General features: G+C 40.3%; 2 protein-coding genes and 1 long non-coding RNA gene across 4 annotated transcripts; 2 read left to right on the top strand and 1 right to left on the bottom strand.

Moving 5' to 3' along the window:
• The first annotated feature begins 290 nt into the window (after positions 1–290).
• On the top strand, positions 291–4,090 carry LOC103388522 (zinc finger protein 836). The gene is made up of 2 exons (XM_008323558.3): positions 291–606; positions 1,735–4,090. The coding sequence occupies exon 2, from the start codon at positions 2,151–2,153 to the stop codon at positions 3,399–3,401; it is 1,251 nt and encodes a 416-aa protein (XP_008321780.1). The 5' UTR covers positions 291–606; positions 1,735–2,150; the 3' UTR covers positions 3,402–4,090.
• Positions 3,715–23,021, bottom strand: kcnn4 (potassium intermediate/small conductance calcium-activated channel, subfamily N, member 4). Of its 2 annotated transcripts, XM_008323559.3 has the most exons (9): positions 21,987–23,021; positions 15,338–15,433; positions 14,616–15,052; positions 12,172–12,307; positions 9,756–9,866; positions 6,868–6,989; positions 5,565–5,634; positions 4,660–4,826; positions 3,715–4,519 (listed from the first exon to the last, which is right to left on the bottom strand). In XM_008323559.3, the coding sequence occupies exons 1-9, from the start codon at positions 22,338–22,340 to the stop codon at positions 4,516–4,518; spliced, it is 1,497 nt and encodes a 498-aa protein (XP_008321781.2). In that variant the 5' UTR covers positions 22,341–23,021; the 3' UTR covers positions 3,715–4,515. The 2 variants fall into 2 exon arrangements, with proteins under 2 accessions (XP_008321781.2, XP_016893206.1); XM_017037717.2 differs by lacking the exons at positions 3,715–4,519; positions 5,565–5,634 and having other exon boundaries at positions 4,684–4,826.
• Positions 12,316–14,752, top strand: LOC112487975 (uncharacterized). Its single transcript, XR_003051609.1, has 3 exons — positions 12,316–13,864; positions 13,903–14,327; positions 14,627–14,752. It is a non-coding gene; the product is annotated as an uncharacterized LOC112487975 (long non-coding RNA).
• Positions 23,022–23,069: the final 48 nt, after the last annotated feature.

The raw sequence follows: 23,069 nt of genomic DNA, 5'->3' as shown, positions 1-23,069 counted from the left end.
CGCATTAGAAGAAACCCCACCCGTCTAAAAATATTAATGGTTTTAACCAAGCGCACCTTGTTCGTCTGTAAACGAACTCGGTAACAACATGTTTTTTTCATAGTTCCTATACACCACAACCGAAGACATAAAACGACAAACAAACATCAACAACATCGAAAACGTATTTAAACTCCCAATAAACTCATGCTAAGATATTTACTAAAGTAGTAGTAGAAGTAAAGAGAAAATATTCAGTATTTAAACTTTATGCCTCTGTGAAGAACACTGCCATCTTCTTCCGGTTTATACCAGAAACGAGTCTCGGTGTGTGCGGTTCTTTATTCGGACAGTTATTAAGGTTAGAAAGGAACCTCTGCTTTTAAAGATACTTCCAAAATTAGCCATAATCACCTGCAAAACAGTACTCATTTTGGGGATATACTGTATAAGCCTTGCTGCTTATTATATCCTCTTCTGCCAGAGACATTCATTACAAGTCTTCCTCAGAGATGTTCTGTTTCCTTTTCCTCCATTACTTTTCCATTTTCTTTGGATGATTCCATTGGTTTCCAAGATTATAGCACAGCATCGCCGAGCTGTAGGTTGCAGCTTTAGCCAAAAGAGGTGAGTGATCTTCCAAGCACAGTAGGGTGTTATTCTACACAAAGATAAGCTGTAATTTATATGTAAAAATATAATATGACCCCACAAAACTAGGTACAGACTACATGGACGTAAGTGCTATCAAACTACACTAAATGTGTTATTGTAGGAGCACAAGCGGTTACAGTGACCGTGGAAAAACAAATGGAAATATAGGACAGTCTGCGACACTCAAATGACAATTCTAAATTCTAGAACTAAAAAAAATAGCGTTAAATAAATAAAACAAAAATAAATATCCAGTGTACCATCTCTGTGATTCTATACAGCGGTTTCTAACATTCCTTTATATAGCAGGCGCACTTAGTTTAGCATGGTAACACGCTAATATTTGGTCCCTAGCACCTAATAAAACATGACTTAGTTAGGGAAGTGGTGTGTTTGTATTTTTGCTTTGTAAAAAATCCCGGAAGGTCTGCATGTCCGACGTACTTTCACCCGGGAAGGGGACTATCGACACGGTTAGCATCACAAATGCTGTTAGCCACCGTGATGTTAGCTCCGGAGCTGTTCGCCGGGAAGATAGAACAATGTTAAATAAATGCTGGACTTTCAATACACGCTCTATTTCCAGAAAAGTGACTGTACGTCGACAAATGTAATAAAACCTGTGTTTTGTTCCTCCACTCCACTTTTTATGTAGCATTCAAGAGGATAAAGAAACGCCGTTTAGTGTTTATTGAGAAACTTTCTTATAGCACATATTACTACTCTTGAGCATGTTTTCAATTTAGCTAACATTACTCCTGTATCTTGACATACGTTACTAGCATAGATTAACTCAAAATGTTACAAGTTTAGTATAACAACAAAAAATATTATTATTATGACAAACTGCTCAGTTTTAGCTGTCCATCTGACACGTGTTGTTTGGTCCTAATGAAAATCAAAGCAGCCTATAAAGCAACCGTTTAGTTTTTAGTTTAACCTTTATTAGATTATACCACAATCTCCAAACCATAATGTGTAGCATTGAGTTGATGATGTATTATTCTAATTTATGAAACATTGTTGCTGTGTATTCGTCTTAGATCACTGACAAACTTTCAATGTTGCCTTTTTTATTTTGTCTTCTTGTTCATATTGCAGACCATCCACGTAGTGAACTCCTCTCATGTTTCAAGATGCAAGCAAAGATGAAGCTCAGTGTGTATCTACAGTAATGGAAGACTTTGTACAGCATTGGAAGATTTGTAGAAGTTCAGCAGTTACAGAGTTCAGCAGAGTATTGAGATTTTCAGTAGCCACCGGGACATGAAGAGGTGCACAACAGTGATGCAGCTCCATGTTGAGAAGATTCCACTTTGATTTCTGCAGTCATAGAGGTGAAATTCTTCTATCATGAGATGAAGGTCCAAAACAGGCAAGATTCGCTTTGACGTAACTCACTGCATAGGATGAAGCTCTAACAAACAAACAAAAAAAATTCAAGGAACAGTCGGACTTGAAGCTGACCTTTAAAGTGGTGAAGATTTTATTGTGGTGTGGATAATAAGCCTGCCAATATGAGAAGGAAAGAGTATTCGTCAATCTCAGAATCTAGTAATGGACATAAGATGCACTCTGAACTTAAGAACTCCCCAAATCGTGGGCAGTCCAAACAAACACCTAATGTTAAATGCTCAGTTTGTACCATTTGTCGCAGAGGGCCCTTCAGGTCATTGAGGATACATATGCGTCACTGTACTGGTGCACCAATGAAATATCAGTGTTCACTCTGTGAAAACCACTTTGTAAGTGAAGCTGCTCTTCAGGAACACTATATGCCTTTATACGCCTGTCACGTCTGTGGTCAGATTTTTCCTCAAGAAATATTATACCGTCACCACTCGTGTCCAAAGGACAGCCGCTCTCCATATGTGATCTACTGTTCAGATTATAGGCCTAAAGCGTGCAACATATGTAAATCTTTTTTCACATCTCAAAAGGCTTTGCTCAACCATGTCACCAAAGTTCACACATCAGTGGTCAGCACTAAAATATGCATTGTTACCAATACATCAGCATTGAAAAGTAAAACTTTTTTACCTGTCGACACAGCTCAGTCCGAGGTCACTCATTCGTCCCTGACTCCTCTGTCAATATCTAATCCCAGCTCCTCCCCCTCCGACATACATCTTGACACGTCCTCCATGTTGACAGCTGATTTATCTGGGGTGAAACCAGACAACCAGCCCCAAAACCATGCTGCTACGCCTGCAATTGCCCCCTCCACTGCTAATGAATCTATGGACCCTGCTCCCCCACCAGATCTTTCTATTGTGGCTATCTTTAAAAATAAAAGCGATGATGTGGCTTTCATGAAACGCATGAACACAGGCTGGCGTGCTAAGATCCCATACTCCTGCAGGCACTGCGGTGCCATCTCACGCCAGCTTTCCTTCATTATCAGCCACCGTTACCTGCACCGAGGCAGTGGAGCTCACCGCTGCCATTGTGGTCGAACTTTCAAGCACAGGCTGCACCTGCTACGACATTGTCTCCTGCACGCGGAGGCATTGAGTTACATCTGTGCAGGCTGTGGGGAAACGTTCTTTGGAGCAAGACTGTTAGCTGAGCACATGAATGGGAAAACACAGACTGGGCGAACCACGGAGTGTAAAGTTAAAAAAAAGTGCAGAATGCCTTTTACGTGTGACTGTGGACAAGTGTTCATGAGGCCTTCTGCTTTCATCTGGCATCAAATACAAAACTGGACCAGAAGTGGACATTACAAAAAACGAATGAATGGAAGAATGCCAAACTATTATCGTTGATAATTCACAGTGTCCTTCACTGTATCCACCACAGAGAAAAAAATGGTAAAAAGAAACTGCACACACACACACACAACAAAAACTTTTGGCTCTTTAATGATATGCATGTTTTGAACGTTAGTTAACATTTTTGCAAAATGTTTACATGATACATTGCGAGTGATTGGTATAAAGTGCACAGGAAGCACTAATCCAGTACAATCGAGTATTTTTAATATTAAACCATGAATCCAGTTAATTCTCCAAAAATAGTTTGTCCAGTTGTTTATTTTTCAGTTCAGTTTGTGTGGGTTTCCATGTTTGCTTATGTATACTGTGATTTTTTTTTCTATCCTTGACTATTTTTTTCTTAGGTTTGTATTTTATATTTGCTCTTTTTTTATTATGTTCCTTAAATTCCACTAGATGGAGCTGTTTTACCGTTTACAAAGCCTGCTCCGATCGCCGTGATGACAGGTGTGCAGTGTTTGCATATATTAATGCTGACATAATTTTAGTCGAGTTATTATTATATTATTACATTGGTTTTGACATCTTTTTGATCATCAGTGAAGTGCTAAAGGTACTTAATACACGTTTGTTCTGCGGGTTGACTATAATGATTTTTATCATGTTCTTTGTGTGTATCAGAAAAACCAAAACATGTTGTTTCCCACTGAATTATATTCAATTAAACGGTATACGAAAAACATTCAATCAATTTTGAGACTGTATTTGATGAATCAATGAAAGAACAGCCAATGAGCAAATAGATCAGCGTTTGACTGAAAAGAACTTGTAATATAAATTATAATTAAAGACATACAGATAAAACTCCACAGTTGTAAGACAGTTACATGAATCTCCACTTGGTTTCTATTTGGTCACAATATAAAACCCATCACATTGCAACAATATTTACAGCGATTCCTTTTCAATTATGCTAAAAAGGTCAAAATTTAAGTTAAGAACAGTGAAAAAGATGAGCTCAATAGTAGGTTGAAGCTGGTCCACTAAGTGGTTCAGCACAAAATCTAAGTCTAAAACAGCTGAGGGATCAGAGAGGAGACGCCACGCTTTCATTGAGAATGATTGAAAACGTTGAAGATAGCCAAGTGCCCGGAGTGGAGCCATGTCATCTGTAGCAGAACAAGAAGCACAAAGATGTCATTTCTCTGAGCAGCCATGTCCTGATTCAGTAGTTTATGTAGGTTTACCACATCCTTCAGTGTGGTGTTTAAAGATGTGCACAGCATCAGCAGCATTTCTGAGTCTTCACCTGATTTCGGGATTGTGCTGATGTAGGACCTGAGACAGAAGCTCCGAGGTTTGGTGGAAGCAGCGACTCAGCTCGTCCAGTTTCTGCTCCATGGAAACGATACGCTGCTCCAGCTCCCGATAGGAATTGTTCCAGTTGGCACTCAGATCACTCATGATCATCTGCATCTGTTGAAAAAAAAAAAACCCAAAAAAAACATGTTTTTTCATGAGATTTGGACAACAGTAAAAAAGAGTAGTGACTTAAATGAGTAACATGCACTATAGTGTTTTGTAGAAAATCGGTTCATGTTGTGTTGTACTAGTAATCATGTTTTGAGCTTGTTTTAGGCGAACATGCACACCAGCATCCAAGCACAACCAAGGACAAGTCTGTGACTGAATAGTTGCCCTTTTAAAATTTTTTACTGCATACTTTTTTATTGCATAAAATTGCATACTTTTTTATTGCCGTTTCCCACTTATTTACAAAAGTCAACAAACAGTTCAATTTAATGCACAACGTAACCTATTCATTGCAAACTGACCATTGCACGGTTTTACCTTTTAACATTTGAAGGCTAATAAAAAACAGATCTTTTTTTTCCAATTGCGTCAGTTAAGAAAACTTTTTCTTTGCACAAATTACACACTGGTGCCTCACGCTGGGTGATATCTTTATATCTTGGGTTGATTCCATGTGGAAAATTCTGCGTCTATGAATATTTGAAACAAATAAATCTGACATCCGACATTTAATAACACACTTTTAATGTGCCTGAACGCAGGGAGATAAACAGCAGACCGTAAAATTTTGGAATAACATTCGAGACTGGTTTTACTTGGATCCTGGTCGTCTTTCATTTTTCAGCAGCCTGTCATGCAAGAGAAATGTGCAGTAATATTCTAGTGAGGGCTGCGGCTCACCTTCGGGAGGTCCACCATCTCACTCACATAGTCTCTCAGTTGTCTTTGTTTAAAGCGTAAATGACGAAATCTGTGCAAAGAAAGCGCTTTGGATCAATCATGCAGACACGGACAACAGGCAACTAACTAACAAAAAGACTTATTTTTTTTCTTGTGGAGAAATATGATGAAGCAGTTGATTCTTAAGACCCTCATTAAAAGAGTTATCTTGAAACTCCAAACCAAGTGTTTTCAGACACGGGAGGAAATTTAATATAAAACATTTGTGAAATTCTGCCTTATTTCAGTAGCTGTAAAAATGAAAATGAATTGAACAAAACTGGACTTGGTCATGATCAAACGTTTAAACCTCTCAAAACATACGTTCACACTTGAAACACAATGTCCAGACTGACTGATTTTGGACATCAAGGTTTGACCCAAAGGTAACTTTAGAAGTTTGACCTCAAAAATACTGCAGCCCCTCCTTCAAATATAACTAGAATGTTCAGTTGGTCCTGAATCAAAAAGTCTCTGGACATAATAATTATGTGAGAGGTTTTTTTCATAATTCTGTCGTGGACGATCATGACGTACAGGTGAAACATAAAAATGGATGGAAATCTACCACTGCAGTCTGGAGTGTTTATATAAACAGTACATAATCCCAAATGAGGGGGAAACCTCCACCCCCCTCAATCATACTTTCCACAGCATTATATAAAGTGGTACTGCCTGGTGTGTGTGTCAAGCAGGAAATACCACACACACACCTAGCTGTGTTGTAATGACCAAACACCTTCTGGACTTCCTGCCTCGTGGAATATACTCAATCATGAGGGGTAGAGGTGTGTGTGTGTGTGTGTGTGTGTGTGTGTGTGCTGCTCTTTGAACCTGTGCACGGCTGTCACTCACTGACACAGCGCAGGGTTCAAGGCCCTGTCAGTTGGTGGTGTTGGTGGTGAGGAGGGTGAGGAGGAGGGTGAGGAGGAGTGGGTGAGTAAAGAAACGACACTTTCTTTCTCTCACTCTTTTAGTTACATAGAAAATGTTGATTCAGAGTCTCTATTTTTCTTACTGTTCATTTTTGGGAGTTCACTGCTTGTTTCAAAATCAGCTCAACATAAAAGCATACTGTAGCAGGGAGCCGCCTAATCCAATTACTAATCTAAATAAACCATTACAAACAGTGACTCTGTGGTTGAACATGCCGCCCCAAATGTAATGACCCGTAAAATGCACGTGCATGGCCTAAAGAACTCAGCATACGTCCCTCACCCGGACATCCTGCCTCATGGTGTCTTTTAGTGAGACAGTAACTCACACTCTGATGGCTTCTAGAAGACATCTCTGGTGTCGTCTGTGCTCTCCACGGCTCGCCATGGTCACGTTAGTGCGGTGCAACAGCCAGCACGCCCTCAGCACATTTGCAGCAGCGTGGCGGATCTGTTAAAGAGGGAGAAATGTGAAAAATGACTGATTAAAAAAGAAAAGTTCAAGGGCCCAAGTAGGGAAGATAAAAGCAATCAACCTCACAGACCTGACTTGGGGAAAAACCACCCAGCTCTAATCTCTTTTCAACATCTGATTTTTTTTCCAATCATCAACAGGAAATAAATCATGTGTCTTAACAATGATCAGATTAAGTCTAGCCACTGTTTCCTGTTCTGTCCTTTAGCTCCAACATGGTGATTTCAGATAAAGTAGAAGTATGAAGCTCTTATTACCACCGCAGCCTGTTTACATCCTCTCTACCAGGTTCTACAGACACCCAGTGCAGACCTGGGGCCTCATGAAGTCAAAATGTTTCAAATGTTTTAATTTCTTCTAATCCTGCTTTTTTGTGGGAAGAAAAAAGCAGGATTAAATTATGAAATTATTGACGTTATCCTCCAGTAAAGGCTTTCCTTGACTTTACATTTCTTTGATTCTATTTGTGTCTGTTTTTCTTCCTGCTCAGATCACTGTAAGTGCCCTGTGGTGATGTCAGTGTCGCCCTGTTGTGGGGGTTATTATTAGAAGCTGTCAATGTCTCCAGCCAGATGTCTTCCCTTGTTCCCATCAGTGTAAACCTGGACTACCCTCAAACACTCAAAAGGATGCACACACACACACACAGGCGCGTGCACGCAACACCACACGCTCACACAGCAACAACCAGCAGCAGCAGCAGCAGCAGCGAGTAAAGATGCACCTGGTGACAGGATGCAGCCAGGGGGAGAAAGGTTGTATCCTCCGAAGTGACGTAGCTACCACAGTCAACACTTCGCTTTAAAGTTTGGTGGGAAACAGTAGCACTGTGTACAAACGCACGTGTTGACCCTGAGTTTACTTAATATTCATCGGCGTTAATGACTGATTCTCGTTTTTGGCTGAATGTCACTGTTTCCTTCTACATGATTTATCAAACACCTTCCTTTTCCCACCAAGAGGCAAACACTTCAATCCTGTTCAAGGCTACAAGGAAAATACAAACTCTGTCCAAAACACTGCTACACACACACACACACACACAGAAGCTGAAAGTTTCCTGCCTATCACTGCACCATCTTGAGCTAACATGAGTGTCTTTCCTGAGAGGAATACGATTATTTCCTCCCTATAACGCCTTAACAGACCTCACCACCCCCCCCTTTTCCCACACTCTCTCTAGTGAAATTTCATATTGAAAAAAAAAAACTCCACAATATACAAACAACTCAAACAAACACAACATTCTCTTTCTAAAATTCAAAACTCAAATCAGTTAACTGGTCACTATAATTATTGTTTACCAGACAAACAGAAAAATGAAACATTTTCTATTGCTTTTACCGACAAATTTAATTAAACATTAAACATTACAGATGAACTCACTTGGATGTTTATTCATGCAACTCATATTTCTGCAGGACAGAGTCATGCTAAACTTGATAACATTAACAAGTAGCAGGAAGTTCGAGTATCTGCAATTTTTTTTTTTTTTATTGCACACACTATCTCTGCCTCTCTCTGCCGTGTGTCCATTCCTAAATTAATTCGTTAAATTAATTAATCTCCATGTTCAGGTATAAATTGTGCCAGATCCAATCATACTGATCAATGTGCAAGAACACGACAAGATAACCAGAGACAGCCCTGCTAGCACGACAGACATGGCCACATTTGGTCTAATTGATAAGATTACTGTCACCTCACTCCACCCACTAGTGCACTGAAAATAAATCGATGTTACGCAACAAGCCGTACATCCGTCTCTGAGCTTATCTGAAACAATGGAAAGTTGTCGGTCACTCAGAGGAGTTCATTTCTCAGTCAGTTCTGGTTTCCACTCCAGTGTGTCGTCTCCTCTCATGCTTTGTCCTCTGTTTTTCTTTTCTTGGCTACCCGCTTGCTTCCAAAGCTAGTGTAGAAATCTAGGTTACTATTTTGGAAAATCACTATAATTTCTCGTGAATTTAATTTTGTCTAGTGTCCGACATATTTCACACGTGTAACAAAGTAGTTTTTTTATACATTCCAAACTGTGTGTGTGAAACTAAATTTATGTTATTACAGTCAGAAAATAGTTCTGTCCCACATCTGTAGTCACTCTGTTCTCTATAGTAACTACGATAGAACAACAAACTCAGACAATAGAAGCTCGGACTCTAGGTAAACAGCCTCTCATAACTAGATAAGACGAAAAACATGACGATATTTATCAGCTATGCATCCAGCTCTTTTGAGTCCTACTGTCCATTAATCAAAGTGAAAAAAATACATGATCATAATTACACCAGGAAGAGCAATGTTGACTGATGGTTAAAATTGAAAACATTAAATAAACATCTATTTTAATCTTCCTATAAACATTATTGCAGCTATTAGCGTCACATTTAGGTTTTTGTAATTGCATGGTAACATGGTAACACCTGGGTGTTAAGAAAAGTAACTCAAACAATCCTGAACCATTACAATATTGTCGGAAAAATACTGCAGTAATGTGACGTTTATACTGCCTTTGAGCTCTGAAGCCAAAACCATTGATTCATGGCAGCTGAACACAAATTACAGTGGTGCAAAAATACTGATGTGTGCACATTTAAAGGTCTATTTATAATGAAATACAGTATCAGAAGGTTTCACTGACTGACCCAGCACTAGGTGGTGTGTTTTTATGTCAAATGAGGTCGACTTTATGAGAGCACTTTACGACTACTTTACGACACACTACTTGTACAGTCCTCTTACCCTCTTAGAGATCTGGATGTCCAGCATGAAGAAGTGCACGTGTTTCTCTCCTTTGTTTAGAACCAGCTTGTTGGTAACGACTGCCACCAGCATGGCGGTGCAGGCTACACCCTAGGACCCAACAGACAGACACACACAGCATGAGTATCGATGTACAGTCACCATATCTGTCTGAGCAAGTCAACACTGATCCTTCGCCATGCTGGGGTCTACAAGTAGATCTAGATCCAAACGAGTGAATGTGACCGCGCCGTACTCTCCAGGGGAAAGCACTTATTCAGTTAGCTGCATGTTGCTCTTCATACCTCATATGGTTTCATCCAATAAATCACAGTTATATTTATGCAGTGAACCTAATGGTTAAACACAGGCTTCTGTGGCGCAGCTGTAACAGTGCGGCTTTTCCTCTTGGAATAGCTGTTTGCTATTGCTGGATGGAGAGTGACCGCGAGTCTTCAGTTGGGCCACGGGGCCAATTACATGTGCGCAGTCACACGGATAAACACATCACAAGACACGCAGACAAAACAGTGGACTGAACCTGTCATCACCGCGGATAATGACACATGATTACTGGTCTTTACCTGTTTGTCCTCTTTGCAGCTTGCATTAGAAGGAGAGAGAGGGGAGAGAGACATTGAGACAAAATGAGGGATTGAGAAAATAAAAACAAAAATGAACAAAGCTCATTTCCTAAAAATATATTTTTTATTTTCGACATTATCAGTCACATAATATCTATTTTTATTCTCCCTCGGAAACCTGGGAGACACGGACTGTTTCCTTGGACTGGTTTTCACCCAGTGATGTGATGTAAACAGTGTTGTCAACCACAGAGCACAGCTGCAAACTCAGTTACAGCAGGAGTGGAACAAAACTGCTGACCGACAAGGCTCTGAGCCCTGTTACAGGTGCAAATATCAGCCCAGACATCGGCTCGTGGACGTGCCCAGATTTCCTGGGAGTAGAAAATTTATTATTTTCCAAATTATGGGCACAGGTTGGCACAACATCGTGATGTAGTAGCCAAAAGCAATAAACTACCTAAAAATGAATACGGTGGAAAGTTTTCCCTTTTAAGGATGTGCGGGGTATAGGCTAAAGTTGGACGGAGACACAGAGGAAAGAGACTGCTTTCCACTTTGTCCAAGGGTTGTCTTCACCCCAGCTGTGTCCACATCCACTTTTACAACTGTAGTTTTCAACAACATGTTCCAGAGCTTCAAGGTAGTTTCGCTTTCAGCTGAAATACACAGGAAGTACTCTCACTTCATGTGTTCAATGTGGCGCTGTGGCTTAGCGCATCTAGTAAACAGGAGATCCTGGGTTCAAATCCCAGCAGTGCCTTCATGGGTGTCCCCTCACAGGATTGCCGGTTTGAATCCATTCCATAGCAGGGATTCTGTAGATTGAAGTACCACACTCCCCAAGTACTCCATGTTACTTGATGAATGAATCAAATGCAGAAGACAACTAACTCAAACTAAACTAAAACTCTCCCTGGTTTCACAGGCAACTAATTATAACTAATTCTATGTGTGTTACTTATTTTAAATCTTGTTTGTGCCTTTTCTTGAATTTCTTTTCTGCTGAGTACATCAGTGTTAACTAAAGAGGACCAGGTGTCACACTAAGTAAGTAAATTTAATCTAGAAAATCATTACTTTTTTATATATATACTTTTGCCACATTTTTCATTTAGTGGCTTTTTCCATGTAGTTCATGTAGAATCTAATCCCTGAAGGAGACACAGTATTTTTACATTTATGTTGAAGAAGAGTGAGCAGGAACATGTCACCCTGTAATGGATGTGTGTGTAGGATGTTGAGCTCCAACCACATGTTCACAGTTTTCCTGCTTCTGTGTTTTCATGTACTGTATGTTCCTAAACCAGAGCCTGAAAGGAAAAGAGAAGCTTCATGTGGAGCACCACCACCGGGGTGTGCAGTTGGACAAATGTGTCCAAGTGGAATAAAGAGTGGTAGTCCTGGACTGACCTTTGAAAAAATGAAACAGGAAAGAGAACTGTCGCAATGGAAAACAACTGAAATGCATTGTGGGAAAAACTACAACCACAAAGGTTTATACAGTACAGACCAAATCAGATTGAAAATTAGAAAAAAAGCCTCTACAATAGAATAGAAAGTTCCTGGACAGAGAAATTCAGAAAAGCAGAACTGCAGAGAGGAATAGTTTAATTTAAAAAAAGATCAAATAATATGGGATAAAGAAAATTAGTGCACGGACAAGCTAGTGAGGCAGACAGTGAAAGTTAGATGATAAAACTGCTAAGGTGTTTCATTACGCTAATACGACAAACTGTGTGAAATGCTTACTATCTTACTATCTAGAACTCAACTGCTTTTCAAACATGTACATTAGGTTTTTTTTTAAATAATCAAGCCAACCTAGTTACCATGACTCCAGTGAAGAGACACACCACCTTTCCACAGCTGGTGGTGGGGGCTACATCTCCATAGCCCACTGTGAGGAAGGTGATGGCTATGAGCCACAGAGAGGTGTCGATGTAACCTGTTGCTGCTTGGGTCTGTCTGCGGGGAGGAGAAAAAAAAAGTGTGTTAAGAACGACAAAGCCTGGTCATAAGGATTCTAAAAAGGTCAAAAGGTTAAACAAAATAAGGCAAAAAGTCAAAGGAGTTAGCAAAACAAACTTGTCAATTTAATTTAATAATTCTGGTCTAGTTTGGATAAAAATACAAAAATAAGAAACCATAAGTTTAAGTAAATACAGTCCAATGGTTTCCAAAATGAGGGACGGGTCCCCCTCGAGGTGTAAGGGCTATCGTAGTGCGCGGAGCGTAACAAGGCAAATTAATTTTAATAATATAGTTTCTTTATTTGTGGCACAATTTCTTTTCTTTTTTTTACTGAGAACTGCAGTCTAGTAGGAATGATAGTGTTTTGAATAAAATTCTATGGAGGGATGGTCAATAGCCCCCACTATCTGCAAAAGGGGCATACTGCAGAAAGTAGTTCTGGAAGCACTGATATGGTCTCTGAAATTAACCAAAGGCCGGTGTCCAAGAAAAAAAAAGATGTAAATGAAACCATTGATCCAGAAGCGCCAATGTTCCGCAGATATTTGAGCCCAAGCAGAAAGTTCTTGGAAGAAAACACACAGAAAGGTCACTTTGAGTATTGTGTGACGGCTGACCTCTCTGAGGACAAATGTTAACGTTCACTTTCACTTTTCACTTCAGATGTGAACGTTGACAGTAATGACAGTAAAAAGCTTGGTCACTTCATCAGCCGTCAATCACAGGATCTTTGACCAGGTGAAACAAATGAGACATTTGAAAACTGAAGGCAAAAGGTTCAAAATGACCTTAAACAGCAGAAAAGACTGCGGAGGATCAGCCTGACACTGAGCTGGCCCACACTGAAAGGAAAACTCCTACGAGTGACAACATATAATATGATCATGAAATTGGTTATTGGAAATACATTTTTTAACGGGAAACTTAAATTGACCATCAAAGATTGTGTGTGTGTGTGTGCATGTGTGTGTATATGCCCAGTAATCCCCAATGGAGACAAAAGCCAGAGTCACAGGAAGGGACTTTTTAGTTACTTCCATCAGGACTACAGTTACAGAACACAGCTTCAGATCTTGATGCCATGACAAAAACTTTTAACATTTGTTTGTGTGATGATTATAGTTTGTTTAAGTTGACCTACCTGTCTTGATACATTTGAGATCCACAAACAAAGGCAGTATTTTAATTAAGGTCATTTACTGCTACTATGGAAAGTGACACACACCATTTAGCACTAATTGCTGTGTGTACTACTACAGTATACCGTATACCATGTGTAAACACAAGAAAGAAGAAACACAACAAGAAAGGCTTTGTAATGTTTTTAATAAACATTATAAGTTAATGTATATTAGTGGTTGAATAAATACTTCAGTATTTTGTTACTAAGTATTACTGTTAAAAGTATTGTCAAATTCATTGTTACTCCAATCCTGTTGAATGTGCTGGAGGCTGAGAAAAGGAGTGAAGGAGCTATGCTAACTAGCTAAGGGTAGCTAACAAGCTAAGGCTCGTTTAGTTCATGTCCTTTAGGTAATACTGCAGTATTAGGTAGTAGTAGTAGTAGTAATGTCTAGTAACAGTATTAGGTAGTAGTAGTAGTAGTAGTAATGTCTAGTTCCCTGGGTTGCCTTATGATTTTAGTCTTTTCAGTGTCAGTAGTTCTCTGTTTATTTTTCTGTCTCACCCTCTGTTTCTTCTCCAGGTGCTCCACAGTCCTCACCCTTCCCTGTGTGTCCATGATTACCTGACCTCACCTTCTGTGTCTCCCTCCACGGTGATCGTCTAACCCTCCCCACCTGAGTCTGGTTAACTCCTGTCTGTTCATATCACCCCTCTCTTACCCTCTTTAACTGCTCATTTGAAGGTGACGTTTTGTCTGATCCAGTCTTTTCTCCAGTTTATTCCCAGTGACTTCTGTTCATGTGGACTTCAAATGTCTAAGCCTGTCCTCCCTTCGTGTCTCTCAGTCTGTCTTGTCAGGCAGCTCTAACATGAATGAAGTAATAATAAGGTCATCGCCAAATTGTTTTCTACATATATTCTATGCAATCTTTAAAAATGTATGCAAAAATGGTGTATGCTGTAAAAATGACAACTTATTCATACATTTTGCACTGTTTTGTTTGTACTTTTTATGATCATCAGCACACAACACAGGAAGAAAAATGTAAAACCCAAACATTAGGTGAGGCTGAAACAGGGACCAAGTTCCTGTGACGGTTGTGACAACTAATAACTGTAATATTGTGTACTGGTCAACATCACCCATAGTAGTATTTGTTAAAGTATTTGTTCCTACCTCTCACACAGAGTTAGCATCCACGATGCCGTTAGCCAGAAGAAGAGGATGAAGACCAGGAGCGCGCGTGTGGGGTGTGTGTTCATCAGAACCTTGAGAACAAAGCGGAAGGTGAAGTTGACGTTGTTGAGCGACCCGATGCTCCTGTATGAGGCACTGAGCAGCACTTTACTGTGCAGGAGGATGGCTCTGTGCACCAGGTACAAACGTAGGAACATGAGCACGGACAACAGGAGCTCCACGTTCAACAGAGAGCTGTTCTGGTTGTTGGTGGCGCAGAGCGGAGCTGAGGAAGACGAGTTGACTTGGAGGCCCAGCTCCCAGTATGTGCCAATAGGGTGGATGGAGCAAACCAGCAGTTCCAGAGTGATCACGAGAAACCTGTGACTGGTCATGGCAATTCGCCAGTCCACCTGGTGGTGGTCGTTGATGAAGAGCTGAAAGACAAAACCGTAGGAAAAAGAAAAAAAAAAAAGAAAAATATATAATATTTACCTTCATTACAGAAAAATCTGTCTATCTATCTATCTCTACCATACCATTTTAACAGAATACATTTATGGCAAAGTTCCTGTCATATTTGTAAAATATGTGTGTCAGAAAAAGTGCCTGAACAATAGTTCACAGTTTTTCCACTTAAGGAACAAACAATAAACCCGGACACGTCTGTAGTCTGTCAGAGGTCACGGTTCAAGGACATATGTATGGACAGTCAAACTCACCCTAATGTCCTTGTAGTGGAAAGCTATAATGAGGACGATGAGACACACTGTGGACAGGGTGATGGAACAGTTGACGATTAAGGCAATGTTTGTGCCCTGGGAAGAAAACATAAAAGAGAGGGCATTAAAACAAAGTCAAGGTGTAGACGTAAGAGGAGTACAGTCACAACAGAAGGTCATCAGATGGTGCAGCTTTATATTGACAATCACACACTACACTCCGTCTTCTTATTTCATTTCATTCAATGGTCACTGAAAGAATTTACTAGTTTTTCCTTCCAGTAAAATTGATGTATTTGTCCTCTGTAACTGGCCTGTCCAACAGAGATGAGACTGCACACTGCCAGGACAGATGCACATGTTTCCCACCTAGGAATAGCTGTGCTGTCAACAGGGCCAAGCCTGAAACCCGACTATTTTCAATGGACAAAAATTACTTTTTCCATCTGCGTTGTGCCCAGCCACTGCGCTTAGTCCTGACAGTGTGTGCTTTAAAATCATATATTTCAAATTTCTCTGACCATATATCAGAGGGAAATGATTGAAAAAAAAAAGTCTAATGTTTTGTTTTTTCAATCACCAGAGTGCTAAAAATGTATTGAAAACATTAATTTTCTGGCCGTTATTGTGTGGCTAATTTTGGTCAAGTGATCTAATATCATCTATCCATCTCCTTCTGTGCGTCAACCTTTGGCCCACAGGCCTGACCCAGGAGGGAATTTAGAGTGACATTTAATAGAAGACATTAACTGCATTTTTTTTTTAATTTCTTAAGCTAAAAGCTCAATTGCACTCTTAAAAGATTAATGACATGCAGTAACTCAGTTCAAGTGGTCATTTTTACACAGATGTGGAAAGTTATACTCTTTCAAAATCATTTTAATTATTTCCAATGGACATAAAGTGCTTTTTCCATCTGTAACAGATCCAGTCACTGTGTTTAGTCCTAACAGCGTGTGCTTTAGAGACATATATTTCAATTTTCTATGATCATATATCAAAAGATGAAAATGCTGAAACAGAAAAATGGCCGTCTCTGTTTTTGTTTTTTATAATCTCCACAGTTCATAGTGTTATTAAGACATTCATTTTCTCTGTGTTTAATTCTGCAGTGCACATAAAAAAGTTCACACATCTGTGAAAAATGGTTTTTAGATCCATCCATCCATTTAGCAATTCACAGATGTCTAACATGCAGTCCACGGACCCAAAGAAGCCCAGTAGAATGTCTAATTTGGCCCCTGATGAGAAATTTTGTTTAAAACTTTTTTTTTATATTACGTATATTTTTTTTTATTTAAGATGTTAGCTGCAGTTCTTTCAGAATTGTTTCATGTTATGTTTATGGTACGTGGAAAACCATCGCAAAAAGTTATATCGGGTCTCCCAGGGAAACGTGTTCTGTTGTCTGATGAGAGCAGTTTGTGGAAATGTGGTCATTTGGACTGACTGTTGTCGACGTAAAACCTACAGGTGTGTGTATTATTCACTGATTAAATGACAAAAAACTGTTTTACGGCGATGTGCAGTTACACACTTTATTTCCTGATTTTCCTTCATTTTATCCTCTGCTCTCAAAAGCACAGTGAGCTTTTTTTCCCTCAGAGTGAAAATGTGTCAGAGATTTCCTTTCCTTAAAGATGTAATGGAACTCATTTTTATTGAAGCCGCTGCTGTTACGTTAAAACAACACTGCGGGATTTTTACGTGTCTCCAGATAGACCTTTGTTACGACTTTACAGAAGTGAGAGCCTAATGGAAGTGGAAATGCTGATTCTGTAATGATGTACAACAGCTCTCCTGGAGGAACAGCAGTGACTGTAATGAAAAGCTTTCAACTCCTGGGAACAGGCAGCAGGAGACGGCGATCAACGCAACACCGTGACTTTTACACCAATGACAACAATATGTTCAGTTAACAAACAGAAACGAGCTCAAACGATCGCTTTCATCCCAGCAGGTTAGACCGACACATTACAGCAGTTGTAAATAATGCAACGTCAGTGAAAGAAGTTCTTGGAAAGTGCGGTCTTAATGTTGCTTACAGTTAAAAGGATAATTACAAACTTTTAAGGTTGAGGAAACTGAGGAAACTGGAGCCTTTAGGTGGTGAGATGTGACGTCCTTTGGCAAGTCGGCTCCTTTTCCAGGTTCTCCTGTAGCATCTACATCATGGCTGTTTTTAAGACCCCACAGAAGGTCACCACTTTCAGCACACAACAGAAACAGAAACTCTGCTCCTCCTCCGTACTGAGGATGTTTCTGAACTGAATGTCATGTTGAAAACCACATGATATTAGAAACCTGCTGACTTCTGGACCTTCCTGGCCCTGGAGTGACCTTTATGGTTTGAAACATATGGGAAAAAACAACTGAGAAAAAACTAGCACGTTTTCATTATTACTGATCCTACGTGACTATGTGACTTCTGCTTTTTACCGATCACCATAGTCAGCAGGGGACAGCTTACCAAGTTTTCATTATTACTGATCCTACGCGACTATGTGACTTCTGCTTTTTACCCATCACCATAGTCAGCAGGGGACAGCTTAGGCCCCTGCGGAGCAGTGTGTGGGGACGGTGCCATGTTCAGAGCACCTCTGTAGCAACTTGTCAGCTGGTGGACTCGAACCTGAAACCTTCCAGACTCAAGTCCGCGTCATTAACCACAAATCCACCACTTTTACTAAAGCTGTCACTACAGGTGTTTGAGGGGGAAGTGATATCACATAAAAAGTTTAAAAATACACAAGGAACAGAAACTTTGTGTTTTTTCATAATTTGCATGGTACATTTTTTTGGTACCTGTCTAACTTACTGTAATGGTTACTCCACAGGTTACATTTTTACATTTTAGTAGTTTGTAGTAGTAGTATGTAAAGGATCTGGAAAACTTTAGCTGTCCTGATCCAGTGACCTCTTTATTTTTGTTGTGTGTTCATTTACATGTTTGTATCAGTTTTCAGTCTATTTTGCACATGGACTACATGCTGCTGAAACACAACATGCTGCTTTTTTGGGATGTCTAGCCTCATAGCAGCCGAGGAAACAATATTTGTACAAAACACGTTGTCACGTTGGTCGTGTGAATAAAAAAACCTCTTGTTTCTAAACCTCGAAACTCTGTCTTTTGTGGGTGGTTTTCCAAAAAAACGCTATTTAAGATGCACATCGTCACCTACTTCCCTGCAAATACAGTTCACTAAATGTTTCATTTTCAAACCCAAACTTAGTAAGAAAATAAAACGGGGCCTTTTTCCTTTCAATATTAGATCAATTAAAGTAAAACATGTCACAAACCCTGGGCTGCCAGGTTCAGCTTGATCAGAAAATCCTTGTTATTCCAAACACCACGTTTCTACTGAGACCATAGACTAAAAAGTGTCGTCATAGTCACATATTAGTGAATAAAATCCAATGGCAGACATGAAATCCATGATCATGTCCAAACACCAGGAAGTAATATTTTAGATTTTAATTCCCGGACATCACGCTAAGTGAATGTTCTTTTGTTACGCCACCTGGCCGAGTCATCAAAGTAGCAGAATAGGGAACACAAACTGTAGTTGCATCCAGGTTAAAGTGCATATTCATGGACCTGGTCCAGCCATGGCCGTAGAGACAAAGAAGCTTCTAGACTGGTCGTGCAAACGCTCTAATTATACACTAAATGATGTGGAAAGATAGCCTGAAGTACTGTGAGTAATCTTGCTGCAGGGCAGGAGGTGAAATGTGGAAAATGTTCCATAAATAGTCCTGTTTTCGTGCATAACCATGAAGAGGTATGCTTAAAACATAACTGTGTAGACTGGCATGAGTTCTGAGGGGGATGATTGGAAACACCCCGCCACTCAATTTAGCTGTTTAAACACAATAGTGTAATGGAGTTTGACATCATGAACCAATCCAAAGACACTGTGTTTTCTCTCAGGAGCCCAAATGTCACTACCGCCCAGCGTCAAAGCTGCCATCACACGAACATCACGTTACGCTCACAGATGAATGTTGCCGATTGTATTATAAACTTTGTTGAAAAGAGCAAAGCATTCTTTCCAAAATATTACACTTAAACTGCAGCACAAAGCTTTTCCAGCGCATCAGCATTTCCATGCTACGGCAGCCACGGCCTCTTGTTAGGACTGGACAGACAACACCTGCTCCTGGTTCACATTTGTAAACTGGATTAGTGTTGTAGCCGTCCTGCCAGCGCTGGTAATTTTACAACCATGTCTGTCCAGGTCCAAGTCTCTCTGTAACCGCATCAGGCACGAACTCTGAAGGCCAGGCCATTTTTCCATAGGTTTCTACAAAAGATTGCGAGTTAGAAAAGTGGGTCTCTTTGACACTGTAATCAATCACTGGCCTCACAGCATGAAGGTGGTCTGATGTTTTGTGGCACGCATGAGAACTTTTTTCCACATGTGGAACTGCCGTGTGCTGTAGGAAGTCCGGGGGAGTTAATAATTTGTTGATTGTGTGGCCTGGCATTGTTATCCACTGAGATCTGCATGGTAATGTCATGAGGCTGCGCTACCAAACAGTGTGTCTGGAAATGAACTCAGTAATCATGGGGTCACGGGGGGTCAAAGCCCAGGTGCAGATTTGGCTGTTGATCCGCATGGGTCCTGCGCTGTCTACTAATCATGTTGTTATGACAACGAATACAGTCAGTTGCTGAACCAATTATGGTCATTTTAGTTACCATATAAGTCGCAGCTGAAAGACAACAGGATGTGGAGTTTTTTTCTGTCTCAGACATAAAAAAAAGAAGATAAAACCAGGTTTAAATGCCACTACCCGGCAGAAGAGCTTGTACACGAAGGCTGTAAATATGTGTGTAGTTGTCACGTGTGGGCATTGACATGGCAGGAAGCAGGCAGGACCCAAATGCAGGACTGATGCAGGTAGTTTATTTCAAAACTCAAAATTCCAAAAACTAGGACAGAAGCATACGCAAAGTCAAGCAGAGCTGAGAACAGCTACAACAAACTGCTCAACACAACGCTGGCACAAACTATAGCGAACACACAAAGACAGCAATCACACACATCGATCCCACAAGGCCAGAGTGAGGGAGAGAGGTGTATATATACAAGCAGCACCAGGTGACACGAGTGAGGCTAATTACAGACACAGGTGCGTGTGCTAACAGATTACCCCACACAGCAGACAGCAGGAACAGGAAACAGGCAGACCTGACAGTAGTACTGGAGGGACATTTTAACTGCAGTGCTGTACAAATGCAGGGAAAGTTTTAATTTTCAAAATGAAACTGGAACTAGTGACTGTCCAAACCTTCGGACAAATGAGCACAGACTTCCAGAATGTCATAAAAATGTTTTAAATTAAAATTTAATTTAAATCTATCTCAACGTTTTAATTCAGTCAATGTTTCCCAGTCACTGAAAATGGTTCACAGGAAGGTGTTGTGTTCAACATCAGTTAAGCCGCCCTCTGTTCATATTGTTTGTTTTGCATTTGTTTCACTTCTGGGTCGACGACAGTGTGAACGCGCTCTCATTTGCATGTGACATAATTTTAGCAGAGAACGTAATTGTGTCTTTTTGCTTGCATGCATGCGTGTGAACGCAATTCCACCGTTAAAAGCGGTAACATACTGTTCTCTTTCTTCATTTCATATGTACCAGTGGAAAACAGAGTCTGATCCAGTAATTTTAGACAAAAATCCATTAGCATAGTTAACTCATCTATGCTTAAAATGATAAAATGGTACTGCACATGTAAGGATTTCAACTTTTTGGTTTGTTTTCAGGACTTGGCATATTTAAGTTTTCTCAAGTTGTTTTTGGAGGTGTACAGCTCCATAATCATGGAACCTGAGCTCTAAAACAACCTGGCCAGTGTTCCTGAATGACAGCTCATCTTATACTGACCTGACACAGATGTAGTTAGGGAGGTTAAGGAATAACAGCATGGTGAAAACTCTAACACAAAAGACTTTTCTTTTCTTGATTGAATCCTATTTAATCAGATTAATAACTCAGATTTATACATAAATCACAAGCGAGTTCATATAAAAGATGCTTTTGGAGATATTATAGTAATTATCTCGACACCTTTAACCTGTTCTTCTCCTCCTCACACCTGTGTTCTTTTTCAGGTGCAGCGTGAAAAGAAGACGCTGTGGCTCTGACCTTTCATCTTGTTATGTTCAGCACATTAACAATATTCACATCAACATCATTCACTACTGGGGAATGAGCTGGTGACCTTCTTGCTGTCAGGCAGAAGCACTAACCACTGGTGGTATTGTTAATGCAAAATCATCTTATTTCAATATTTTCTCTGTTTTATATAAGGTAATATTACTAAGTCACACTTGTAAGTGTTTTTTATATATATATTTAAAAATCTTATAAATAAAGGGAACCTGAATGGACGACTCGTGTTTTTACCTTCGGCACCACAAAGCTGTTTTGCGGCAGGTCCCACAAACAGCTTGTAGCGGCCCTGTTCGTGGTAAACAAACATTTCTATCCATTGATTTTTGTTTCTGCTCAACTGAGACACCGTCACAGCCGGCGGTGCTGCATCTCATCTCCAAGCTCGTGTGAAGTACTTCTACACTGACTGGACTACTTTCAACACAAATACAAAGTAGTAAAGATAATAGTTAACGACGACATACCGGTTTGTAAACATAGGGACATATCTCTGCGTGGATGATCATGAGAAGAATCCCCAGCAGAGCCGTGCCCAGAGCCAGTGCGCACAGGCGCTTCTTATCCTCCAGTAACACCTTTCTGTCCCGCAGTCTGTACAGGTAATCTCCTTCCGTGGTTGCCCGTTTGCCGGTGATTGACAGGGGCATCGATACTTCAGCGGATCCCGCGACCCGTCCGTCACACTCCACTTTAGAGCCTGTCATCATCTCCATCTGCAGGGCGCAGACGAGGCGACCGCCGCCTGTCCCTGTCTCCGCTGCTGCGTTCACTGTCTGTCCACCCTCGACTCTGCTTCGTTCCCAGCTGGTAGACGGCATGGCCCGATGTTAGGGCATGATAACTGTGTGTGTGTGTGTGTTATCCCATCACTCCAACACTCCAGCAGACCTGAGTTGCGTCTTTACGCGCACGGCTGCCTCCGACGAGCGCGCTCTCATTTGCATGCGATATAATTTTAGCAGAGGACGTAATTGTGTCCGCGTGGGGGCGTGTGTGTGTGTGTGCAAGAGAGAGTGCGCGTACGTGCATGTGAACGCAATTCTACCGTTTTAAGAGCGGTAACATACTGTTCTCTTGTAATTTTCTTTATTGATTTGATTCAGTCTGATCAGATTTAGAACGATTGGCTGGACCACGGAGAAAACACTGGTTTTAATTTGACTTATCTGGAAACAAGATCAAGCCACGGATCATCGTTTGTTCTCTGTGAAATATTCAAACCACAGTTCGAAAGTTTGAATTTCCGTTCAAACTAAAAAGTTTGATACTAAAATTAATGTATTTCTCAATGTTCGACAAAACAACGGATGCAGTGACCTCTTGTGGTTGTTGTTCGTCTGTCAGACTGGTTCCTGACATACTATACTGTTTCCACTCTACAAAACAATTTATTTTGTCAATCTACCTTTATACTCAAAGTAATAGCAAATTAAGGATTTATAGACTTGATATTGTCAGAAAAAAAAAAGTTTTTTTTTCAAAGCCATTTGACCTGAAATGTCTGACACCAGCTGAAAGTTTAAAAACATTTAAGTTTTATTCTATCA

This window comes from Cynoglossus semilaevis, chromosome 13, assembly GCF_000523025.1.
Source record: "Cynoglossus semilaevis isolate Cse_v1.0 chromosome 13, Cse_v1.0, whole genome shotgun sequence".
Taxonomy (NCBI): domain Eukaryota; kingdom Metazoa; phylum Chordata; class Actinopteri; order Pleuronectiformes; family Cynoglossidae; genus Cynoglossus; species Cynoglossus semilaevis.
Note: the sequence above shows the minus strand (reverse complement) of the source record. Positions and strands in the feature narration are given on the sequence as shown.